The sequence below is a fragment of the Quercus robur genome, chromosome 5, assembly GCF_932294415.1.
Source record: "Quercus robur chromosome 5, dhQueRobu3.1, whole genome shotgun sequence".
Lineage (NCBI taxonomy): Eukaryota > Viridiplantae > Streptophyta > Magnoliopsida > Fagales > Fagaceae > Quercus > Quercus robur.
In genome coordinates this window covers 69,899,928-69,912,379 of record NC_065538.1, presented here as the reverse complement: position 1 = coordinate 69,912,379, position 12,452 = coordinate 69,899,928, and the positions used below count along the sequence as shown (strand labels likewise).

The 12,452-nt window shown below is 40.0% G+C and overlaps 2 protein-coding genes across 2 annotated transcripts; both read right to left on the bottom strand.

Annotated features, from left to right (window-relative positions):
* Positions 1-5,018: 5,018 nt before the first annotated feature.
* Positions 5,019-5,645, bottom strand: LOC126728625 (uncharacterized). The gene has a single exon (XM_050434420.1). The coding sequence runs from the start codon at positions 5,643-5,645 to the stop codon at positions 5,019-5,021; it is 627 nt and encodes a 208-aa protein (XP_050290377.1).
* A 297-nt stretch (positions 5,646-5,942) lies between these two features.
* LOC126728624 (uncharacterized) lies at positions 5,943-9,105 on the bottom strand. The gene is made up of 3 exons (XM_050434419.1): positions 8,578-9,105; positions 7,928-8,527; positions 5,943-7,823 (listed from the first exon to the last, which is right to left on the bottom strand). The coding sequence occupies exons 1-3, from the start codon at positions 9,103-9,105 to the stop codon at positions 5,943-5,945; spliced, it is 3,009 nt and encodes a 1,002-aa protein (XP_050290376.1).
* Positions 9,106-12,452: the final 3,347 nt, after the last annotated feature.

Genomic DNA, 12,452 nt, shown 5'->3' with positions numbered 1-12,452 from the left:
ACCAGGCGCGTTGCTCCCTCCTAATAGCCGCCTCTTCTCAGCTATCAATGGACTTTGTTCTCTTATCCTTGGGTTCTTTGCTTTTTCTATGTTGTTTGGCCTTTTGAGGGCCGACCTCACCTTCCTCCAGTTCCTCCCCTGGCCTCTTCTGCCTTAGATTGGGAAGAGGTTGTAGTGCAAGGTCAATGGAAGGAGGAAGAGGAGGAGGAAGCTTAGCTAGAACCTGTTCCTTGGGGGCATCCTTAAAGGACTGACCCTTGTTTCTATTGGATAAAAAGCCCCTCAGACTGGATCTCGGCTTCAAGTCCATGTCCTTCTCTTCAACCTCTTGGCTCATGTCAATCTGAGCGATTACCAGGCCAGGAGTGTGAGCCGCCAAGAAACGATCAAGGTCCGAGTCGGAATCTGAGAGCTCTACAGGCCTGGTTGACACCTCTCCTTCCTCGATGAAGCGAAATTGGTCAATTTCAGCCTCAAGAGATGAATGCGAGGAGTCAACTCCTTCTTCTAGGGAGGGCTACCTCTTGGAGAACGCGCTGAACAGGCAATTGGACTGGTGGTAGGTCTCTCCGAGCGAGGAAGCCTGGTTTAGAAAAGTCAATACGGGCTAATCGGGGACTTCCAGACCTTATGGCCTGACCCGCGTCCACGAAAGCACGAGAAAGGGGCTCGTAGTCCAAGATAAGGGGAGCGGCACGCAGTTGCCCGTCTTCACTCACAAAGATCTCGAACCTTAGAAGGAAGTTGAGGGCTTGGATGTTGACCATACTTATCCTTGGAGTTGTTTGTTCTTTGTCTACAAAATATCCAAAGGGAGGGTTACGTCAGTCCAAGAAGGCAAATAATCAAAACCAAAACCGAAACAAGTGAGAGGAAAGCTCAAAACTAAGATCCCCGCCGAGGGATCTGACCCTATAGTGCCCCACCTGGTGTTCCTGCCCTAACTGGGCAGTGAAGACTGTCGTGCCATGCTCCGGAGATAATCAAATGGTTGTCCTTCAAGCCTTTGTTGGACTTGGGAAGGCAGGATATCAGCCTCACCTCGTCGGACCTGGATTTTAGGTAATACGACTCACTGAGGCAATGGCATTTGTACAAGTGAACTACATCGTGCCATGAGAGGCCGAGGTTCATCTGTTCGTTCAGAGCGTTTACGCACCCTAGGATTCGGAACATGTTAGCGGCGTACTGGTGGGGGGCCAGCCTATGACTGCGCAAATAATCCCTAGTTATCCTCCCCATGGGGATCGTCATTCCTCCTTCTATGAAAGCTATCATTGGAATGGTGACCTGCCCCGTCTTTCTCTTGGTTAAGATCTGGTCCAAGGAGCAATATTCTAGACCTACTTCTGGCGGGATACAGTACTTGGCCCTGAAACCTTCCATACCGGCCGGAGAATCTACCAGTTTCTCAAACTTACCCATCCTACTAACCCTAGGTGATACGAAGAAAGTTTACTTAGTGAAGGAAGTCGGGAAAGGCAACAGAGAGGAAAGGTTAAGGAATACGGGAAATGAGCACTTACGGGAGCGAAGATCCTAAACCTCTTGAGCTTGCAAAGAACTCGTCGGAAATCCTCACAGGAGTAGCTATGGACTTTTGAATGTTTTTGCAAAAGGAAGTACTGGAATGCTCTGGGACGTTTGAGTGCTTTTTCTAAAAGAGGAAGTAATTCCCCTTAGAAGCCTTATATAGTAAGGGGAAACTGAACAGGATTACTCCCGCCCAAAGGATTGGGGAAATATCAACCGTTGATTAGGCGCCCCACCGTTGGATGCAGGGGACATAAAGCCGCCTGGCGCAATTAATAGCGCCTCGTGGGTTACGAAACGCCAGTAGCAATAATGAGGCACGTGAAGCTGTACTTCCACACACGTGAGTCGAGAAATTATAATAAGTTATCCCATAAGTATCAAAATCCCACATTTTCTCCTCAGATAAGAGGGAAAACCCGGAATTTTGAGGGCCTATTGTAGAGGCAAAAGCCCAAGATCATACAATGAGCCTTGGGTCCCATATGGGAAATTCGACCATGTCCGAGGAGAAGACGTGGGTGCCAAAAGGGCTCCCGGCCCAATTCTTGTGGGCCTGAAGATGTTTAAAAGGTGGTCCGAGGAGAAATGTCTCCTCGGATGTACCAAATATGGCTCAAACATGCACTCTGCATGTTAGAAGGACCCACCCTAACGAGTGTTAGTAACAAGGATGAGTCCCACAAGCTTGTAAGAAGGAAGAAAGCGTAGGATGCTAAGGGTGAGGCTGCAGTTGCCACATTAAATGCATGGCAGCTACTTTTCTGGCTGCATTAATGTGGAGAGGACTTGTGAACAGTGCTGCCTTGGCTACCACAACTCACAGAAAGATGGGGGGGATGTCCGATGGGACAGGCACTCAAGTGAAGGTCCAGATGATCAACAAGTGTAAGGCCCTGATGACTTTAAGAGGACTATATAAGAAAGGGGAGTCCCCATGAAGAGGGGGATGAAAAAAGAAGGAACTTAAGAACAGAAGAACAGTGCTAGAACCATAGCCTTTGAGCAGGGACCGATATACATCCTCCATGTCTCCTCAGACTGAATATCTAATGGACATAAAGGGGATATTCTTACTCTCAATTGTTGCATGACCCAATTTTAGCTAGTATACATTTCGTTAAGGTCTAGTTCTGTAGCCCACTCTCTATAAATTCATTGTATCGGGCTCCTTGGGCCAGAACCCCATACCTGTTGGGCCTGGGCCCTAAATCGTGACCCTACATTTATAATCTAAAAAGTTTGGGAAATTGAGAGATATAGTGATATTTCAAACTCCAAAAATATTATTTTTAAAAAAAACTCCAATGATATTAATCAACCAAAGACCCATAATTTTAATAACTTCAACGAATCATATATATATATATATATATATATATATATATAAAGTCAAAACTAAGAGAAAATTCAATTATATTTTAAATTGCATTTTAATTAGAGTCGAATCTTGCGCCACATATATTCTATTTAAGTTTTTATTTTTATTTTATTATTTATTTTTTTATTATAAATTTTTGTGCCAATTGAGTTAGTTTTGCATAGAAAAAAATGAGTCCAATATTGTTGTTCCTAAAAACAATAATTGATAAATAAATAATCTTCAAATAAGCATTTTAATAATAACATTTTATAAGTATTAAATTTACCATAAAATTAGAGAACAATTGAAAGATATTACCTCGATGATGCTTTAAGGTTATATCTCATAACATGATAAAATAATTTACCGTCAATTCATGAGTTTTTAGTTGGTGGAGTTGAGATGTGGATAATATTAGTATCTTGAGATGATACATGCCGACTATGGGATTTCAAGGAAAGGCAAACAAACAACCCAAACTTCCTTATCTTTTTTTTCCTTGTTAGAAATAACAATTACAAAAAGACCTTACATAATGAAATGAAAGAAATATATATTTTTTCTTTCAGAGAGAGAGAGAGTAAAATACAAAACCACCCTTGAGGTTGGGCTAAAATTTGGACTTCCAAGATTTTTCAAAAATAGCAAATTTTCTCCCTATGCATGAAAGACACTTAACATTGTTTAAAAGTTCTCTGCTACTCTAAATCCCCTACTTCCTTCCAATAGTATAGATAGACTACACAAATCTTACAATGACTTCATTATGACCATTGTATTTGTGAAGAAGTATCATAGAAGCCAATAGAAGACAAATATGAGCCAAATATGGAGAGAGATGTGGGAAGAGCAAGGAATTTTTCAAACCAAGTTAAGAAGTGATGCTCCACATTCATGTCAGTCAGGGTGTTCACATGAACACCTTGATTTGCATATATATATGTACTCGCTAGAAAAAAATTTATAACCCAAATTTGATTGATTGTGTGTGTGTGATGAGTCACAACAACTCTATAATCCTCGGCAACTCCATTCACAGTTGTAACAAGTATCATCCATTGCTCTCTCTCTCTCTCTCTCTCTCTCTCTATTTTTTACTCTGTCGTCATTTTAGACTCTCCCTCTCACATTATTACTCTCATTTCAGCATTCTCAGTTTTCACTTTATCTCTTATTAATCCATTTTTTTCTTTTTCTTTTCTTTATTTTTGTAGAATGACATTGTAATACTTCATGTATTTGCATTTTTTTTGTGATGTTGATATATTCAAGTTCTCCCTTTATTAGATTTTGTAAAATTTAAGTTTCTTATTGAGCACCTTAGAAAAAATTCCTAAAAGTGCCATTGATGTTAAGTGATGTTTGTGCTTAGGTAGAAAATTGAATATTTTTGAAAACTTTTGGCACTACCCAATTTTTGTCTTTTAATAAATAATAATAATAAAAAAAAAAACCATTTCCATAATCTCAATACCAATTCGTGCCATTGGTCACCATCCAACTTGCAACACACAAAACCAAACCACAGCAATGACAAAGGGAGCAATTGCAACAATGAGATTGACAACCCACAACAAACGCAACCACATCATGCAAATCCCAATTCCCACCTACGGAAACCCTCCTAACAAAAATCGACAAAACCCAATCCATTGCATCCAAAAATTGATTCTAGTGGTGTTCAAACCTAGCCCAACCATAGTGAGCAAAACCTATCCCTAACATCAAATTCTACCTTGCCATTGTTGGTATCCTTGTGCTCTTCAAGTGAACCTCGAGTGAGAGATAAGCAAAGTCTCAAGTTGGCTTATAATTTCACAAAAGCAAGGTCCTCCTTTGCTTGAGAGAGTCTTCTTTTCACTCGAGTGAACTTTATATTCACTTGTGAAATTATCTAGAATGTTGTTTTTCAAGTAACTTCAAGACATTTTTCACATACAATCAATGTATTTCATCAAAACTTGAATTGTGATTATAACCCAAGTTATGGAATGGGACAACATTAAAACCCTAATAAATATGTTTCTAAAAAATAAAAATAAAAATTATAAGTTCATATATATATATATATATATATATATATATATATATTTTGATGTGAAACTCATTACTTTAATTCATACTAAGATAAAAACAGTACATACTGGGACATCAGTTGCTCAATACAACCTGGAGTTTCCTCACCTTTTGCAAATTGAGCTAACGTGTGTGCAACCTTATTCCCTGACCGAACCACATGACTAAAGTTGACATCTCGAAGCTCATAAAGCTGGGACAAAGACCCAGCAATAATATTAGCAATAGATGAGGGAGGGTCTATAAGGCACAACATGGCGTTCACCACAGTGAGGGAGTCACTTTCGAATAGGCAATCTCGGATCCCCATATCCCATGTGAAGTTGACTGCTTCCTCCATTGCTTTTGCCTCCACCTCAATAGCACCCAACGAAGCTTTTAGTTTCTTGCTTAGTGTTGCCACCACAGCCCCGTGATGGTCCCTAATTACAACCCCAATTCCGGTTTCCTTTTGCTGAGAAAATACTGCACCATCCATGCTGGCTTTATACCACGGAGGCTTGGGAGGCTGCCACGTTGCTTCCACTAATTCTTTGTATGGCCGAGTAGAGTGGTTAGCCATCACGTAGTTCTCCAAGTATTCTTTTGTCCACTGAGCAAGAACAGAAGTAGGTTTTCTACTCTTCCCATGGCGCACCTCATTCTGGTTCGTCCAAATACCCCATGCTGTCATGACCATCAGACCAACGTCCTCCTCCGGTCACTGTTTCACGTTTCAGGCATACCACAGCAAATCTAGGAATTCTAGGCATCTGTCCATAACCTTATCTGTGTCCAAACTTATCTCCTTCCACACTTCCTTTGCACGGTGACAGTGCCAGAGCACGTGGGTTGTTGTTTCTTCAAAATTTCCACATACCTCACATATATTGTTTGCTGTTATCTTCCGATGAAAAAGGTAGGCCTTCGTGGATAGAATATTTCGGCATGCACGCCGCGTGAAGTTTCGATTCTTATTAGGGACTTTCAATCACCAAATAAACTTCCAAAACTCCTTCATGCATGTTGAGTTTGAGCTCTCCTTAGCACCGTGGCCAGCTCTCTCATCCAGTGCCAACCTATATGCCGATTTCACCGTGAATTTCCCTGAAGAAGTCATAGCCCAGATGAGACGATCTTCAGGCAGAGTCGGGCTCAGTGCAATGGAGAGAGCCGATTCAGCATCTTTGGCCATGAGGGTTCGTTGGAGGGCTTCCAAGTCCCATTCTCCTTTCTGGTAGTCAATTAATGTAGCCACTGGTAATTCAGCACCAACATTCGGGCATGGTGTTACAACTCTGTATGTGGAAGACAAAGGGAGCCAGCGGTCACCCCATATTCGAACTTTGGCCCCATTTCCTATCCTCCAACGGCTCCCTTTTCGGACTATCTGTTGTGCAACAAATATACTTCTCCAAGCATATGATGGTTTTGTGCCCAAAGTAGCTGAGAGAAAGTCTCCATTCGGGAAATATTTAGCTTGGAAGACATGATAGAATAGGGAATTAGTACAGGTTTGAAGGCGCCACCCTTGCTTGGCTAGTAATGCCAAGTTAAAGGCCTTGAGGTCCCTAAATCCCATGCTGCCAGTCTCCTTAGGAGTGCATATCTTCTCCCAACTAAGCCAAGCCATCTTGTCCACCCTATTATTTTGCCCCCACCAAAATTTGTGAACCATACTAGCAAGCTTATCACATAAGGAATTTGGGAGTTTGAAGCAACTCATAGTGTAAAAAGGAATTGCTTGGCCAATTGCTTTTATTAATAATTCCTTGCTCGCATTTGATAAAAGCTTTTCCTTCCACCTCGATAGTTTTTTGCCAAGTTTGTCTTTGAGATCGTGGAAGGTGTTCTTTTTGGATCTCCCAACCAATGAAGGTAGGCCTAGGTATTTTTCATGCTGGCGTATGACTTGGGCTCCAAATCTAGCTTTAATTTCTTTCTGTACTGCACGTGGAGTATTCTTACTGAAAAAGAGGGCAGTCTTGACTTTATTGAGTTGTTGGCTTGAGGCAACTTCATATACGGTGAATATGCGTTGTAGTTCATTACATTCTTCTAATGATGCTCGACAAAATACCAAGCTATCATCAGCAAAGAATAGATGGAAAATTCTTGGAGCTCTCCGACAAACAGCCACACCATGGATAGCTTGCCTCTCTACTGCATGACGGAGAAGTGTTGAAAGACCCTTTGCACAAAATAGAAACAGATAAGGAGATAATGGGTCCCCTTGGTGGAGGCTCTTAGAGGGTACAATTCTGCCACAGGTTTGCCCATTAATGTGGATAGAATATGTGACAATTGTTATACACCTCATAATCACTTCAATCATTTTTTGATGAACACCTATTTTCCTCATAATATTCTCCAAGCAAGTCCATTCTACCCTATTATAAGCTTTGCTCATGTCTAATTTTAAAGCCATCTCCCCAACTCTCCCAGACTTCTTTTGGCTAATATAATGCATGGTTTCGAATGCAACCAATACATTATCAGTTATAAAGCGCCCTTTGGTAAAAGCACTTCGATTCTCACTGACAATTATTGATAATACACTCTTTAGTCTATTAGCAACTGCCTTAGAAACTATTTTGTAAGCCACATTACATAAACTAATAGGCCTATATTCAGTGATTTTTCTAGGGTTTTGGACTTTAGGAATAAGAACAATCTGGGTGTCATTATAGTTAGGAGGGACAATACCATGATTCAAGAAATCAAGTGCAGCTTGAGTGACATAGGTGGCGGTGAGTGACTTGAATTTTTGATAGAATAAAAGTGGCAAGCTGTCCTGTCCTGCTGCAGTATTAAGGTGCATTTGCTTTAATGCTTGGGCAACTTCTGAAGCCTGAAAGTCTCTAGTCAACATCTGCTTATTGCATCTATTACTATAGGTGAAATGGCATTTAGAAGTTTTGTCATCTCTCCTGGCTGAGAGGAAGTAAACAATGTGGAGAAGTACTGTGTAGCTACATATTCAATCTCGTCCATACCCTCCTGCCATAGCCCATTCTTATCCTCCAGTCCCTGAATCCAATTCCGTTGCTTCCTGTTTGACGCGTTGGTAAGGAAGAAACTTGTATTACGATCCCCCTCCTTTAGATAATTGTTTCGAGATCGTTGTTTCCACATGACCTCTTCCATATCCAACCAAGAGTTTAAAGATTGCCTGACCTGCCAAATAGATTCCATATTATGCTCTGGGGTGGTTTCTAGAACTTGAAGTCTATTTCGAAGTGACTTGATCTGATTGCCAACATGACCAAACTCTCTTTTATTCCACTGAGTAAGGCATGCATTATATGATGAAATACAGTTCTGGAGTGGATGACCCGTAGGTACACCGAGGCCAAATTCCCATGCATCACTTACAACCGCCGCACACCTTGGATCATGACGCCATATAGCTTCAAACCTAAAAGGTTTCACACCCCTATTCCGCCGTTTCTCCCCTTGAGTCCACCGAAGAGCTAGTATGTAGTGATTCGACGCAGTGGTCGATAGATGGTGCAACTTCGCATTTGCAAAGTTTGAATACCATTCCGGAGTGGCCAATGCTCGATCTAGTTGAACCTACCATCTCCATTTGTAAAAATCTTGTTCCGGGTAAAACGTGGACCCACATAACCCAAGTCTTTGAATCGGCATCTATTTATGGCATCCCGAAATCTTTCCATCTGTTTTGGTGACCTCAGATTACCCCCAAGCTTCTCAGCATCATTAACGATTTCGTTGAAGTCCCCTATACACAGCCAGGTAAGATGGTTTGAGTTTCCTAGCCTCTTGAGAATTCGCCATGTCTCCTCTCTCCTACTCGTATCCGGTTGCCCATAAAACCCTGTGAACCTCCACTTCCCTATTCCATCCATCCCACCCACCTCTGCATCTATATGCCATGGGCCAAATGTTTGGACATCCACCATTACCTCATTCTTCCATAGTAATGCCAGCCCCCCTTTACTTCCATTGCTAGCCACTACCAACCCTTCTGTAAACCCAAAATTATACTTCTTTTTGGTCATCTCTTCCTTGGACAGCTTAGTTTCCATAAGGAAAACTAAGATGGGATCTTCAGAGGCAATCACCTCTTGGAGTTCTCGAACTGTTTGGAGGTTCCCAAGCCCCCGACAGTTCCAGCTTAATGCACTCATTGATCTCGGCGGTGCTGCCTCGCAGCCACCACTGTTTCAGTGAACTCCATAGCTATAAACTTACTCACTTCAACCACTTCAGTTTCCATTTTCTTTTTCTTTGATGTGGTTCCCATGTCGTTATTTGCATGGTCTTGTGCCCCACGTTTATTTCCTGCATGGGAATCCTCAGAATTTGGGTTAGTAGTCTTCGGCCCGGTTATGACTCTTTTCCAAGTTCTAGGGATTGGGTTATTAGTAATAGGCCCACTAGGTACACTACCCGAATAGACCATAGTGTTTGAGCCTTGGTCCAACATAACTTCCACAGCAGGTCCACCACTTCTCAACTCTGTCAGCGTGTTGTCAGTCGTTTTTGTAGTCCTGCAATCAAGATCATCATCAATGATATTAATAGCCAAAGAAATAGTGGGGCCATTAATGAGTGCATCATCAATTTCCTGGATGTGCGCCTGAAACTTCTCACTGTCAGTAAGGATTTCTGTGATTTTCGCCTTATCCTTAGATTTCTAAATTTCCTTGGGATTCGCACTTTCCTTTCTTGTGCTATTCTCCGTCCTAGTCACCATCGACGGTCAGTCAGTCACCGTCGTCGGAGTAGTATCGGATCCACCCTTCTTCGTGGCACCTCCCGTTCTTCGAGCCTCCTACCCTGCCACCAATATTACCTTCTGCCTTGACATACTCAGCTGAGGCACACGCATCCAATCTCCGAACAGCTGTTGTTGGGCATTAAGCGTCCCTTTACTATGAATCCAAACATCATATTCCTTTGCATTGTGCGTTAGTCTCCCACACCAGTAGCAGAATACTGGGAGATGTTCGCATCGAAATGAAACCCACCCATCACTATCAGGGCCAAACCTCACTCGCCGGCCTCGATTGAGTGGTTTCGTAATGTCCAGTTCTACGCGCACCCTCATGAACTCCCCTTCGTCTGTTTCCTCCTCATCGCTGTAGTGGATTATACGGCCTAAAGTTTGACAGATTCCTTCCGCTGCATCTATTGTCATTCTTCGCGTAGGAAGATCGTGCACTTGAACCCAAAACTCTTCCGTATCAAAGCGAAGCTCTTTGAGAGACTGATCGGTTTCGTACCGACACAGAGCAACCAAATACTTGTCGAAACTCCATGGCACACAAAAAAGAATCTTCTCAGCGACCAACTTATCTTCGAAAGTAAATAGGATGAGATGGTTCCCTAGATCCTTGATGCGAAACTCATGTTTTGTCTTCCACAGTGGTCAGAGAGTTCGAGCCACAACTTCAATATTGAGAGCTCTCTTGATAAAAAAACTTAGCCGCTAACATGCTTCCTGGTTTGATGTTTTGGTTCTCAAAGTCAAATGTATCCCCCTCTTGTTCTTAGAGAGACAAATGATTCCATTCTCTGGTTAAAGAATCCATAGCTCACACTATTTCCCTGGTCCTACGAAGAAAGTACCTGCAAGCCCTATGCACAACGTTGTTACGTAAGGGGACTAAATCCTACGCGAGGAACAAAATTCTACTGACGAGGAGTTTGGTGCCGCCAAGACTCTAGGTCAGAGAAACTATATGGGACTATTAGTTGTTTTCCATATTTTTATTAGTATGAAAGCTTGCTTCATATCCAATGAGCTAAAAACATAAACATATATATATATATATATATATATATATATATATAAAAGGTTATATTTATGTTTATGTATATGTGTGTCCCCTATGAAACACTGATTTTTATTATAGCTAAAAAATATATAGGAAGATTATAATTTGCTGCCTAAAAGTCAAACAAAAGTTCATATTTGAAATTATGAGTTCAAGATAGTTCAAATTTTTGTTGTGGATATTTTACTAGATTAGCATTTAAAGTTGCAATTAATGAGTTACTAATTATAGTAACTCTACTCACATTGAATTTAGTATTTTAAATGCTTTTGTTTTGTTTTTTACTCAAAAATTACAAATAACTAGGCTTAATCCTTCTAGAAAACGTAATCATAATACATGCACAAGATAAAGTAATTATGTTTTATTATTTAAGTTTATTTGTATAATTTTCTATAGGAATGTTTTCTATATGTTATTTTATTTTTCTCGTATAATTGTAACGGCACTATCTTAGTAGCAAAAATCTCGGACTATCTTTCCATTTTGAATGTTGGTTGCTATAAAACTATTTCTCTATAATGTTGCTTACTTTGTAAAGAGTCTACCTGCATTCCTAAGAACTTAAAATCATCAAGAGAAATTGACGCTACCACTAAAACAGTCTAGATATTTGAAATTTTAGCTCCTAAAAAGGCAAATGAAAATTTCGAATTTATATATAATAGGATTTTTTCTAAAATCCCGTTCCAATTGAAGTTGAGAAAATATTACAGATCATGTCGACGGAAAGATATGTAGAGTCAAAAATATATATTCAAACAAAACCGTTTATTATTGATCAACATATTAATTATTATTTACTCATTTGACAACTTCATTATTATTAATTTTACATATTTCTGATACTAACATTATTTGAGATAGCACACAAAAGATTTCACATACATTTCCAAATAGGCATGTATTGACCCTACTCATGAGACTTTTCTCATTATGGGTGTATAGCTAGTATCAAATGTAGGCTTGCTAAAAGATGAGTTTAATAAAGACCACTCTAAATTTTATGTGACAAGTTATTATTGGTAGATAGAAAAATGATATTAGTATTGAGTCCAAATTAGAATAATAATAGCTTATAACCTAGGATTTGTTGTGAAATTATTATAAAAAATGCTATAAACATAGCATTACTCTTATATTTATTGAATCTAAATTTTTGTGATTCGAAAGTTAAGGTGTTCAAAAAAAAAAAATATATATATATATATATATATATTTATAGGATGATCCAAATAGATTATAATTTTTTTTTTTTGCAAGTATTTACACATTTGTTTTTGCATGTTAGGATGTTCATGAGAACATGCATGAACACCCTGACTGACATGAATGTGGAGCACCACTACTAAGCTTGGTTTGAAAAATTCCCAGGTCTTCCTGCATCTTTCTCCATATTTGGCTCCTATTTATCTACCATTGGCTTCTCTGATACTTCTTCACACATACAATTATCATAACAAAGTCACTACGAGATCTGTGTAGTCGATATAAACTGTTGGAATGAAGCAGGGGATTTAGAGCAACAGGGAACTTTCAAACAATTAATGTTAAACAATGTTAAGTGTCTTTTGTGCACGCAAATTGACTAGTTTTGAAATATCTTGGTAGTACGTGTATTAGCCCAAACTCAGGGGTGGCTTTTGTATTTTACTCTCTCTCAAAGAAAAATATATTTTTCTTTCATTTCATTG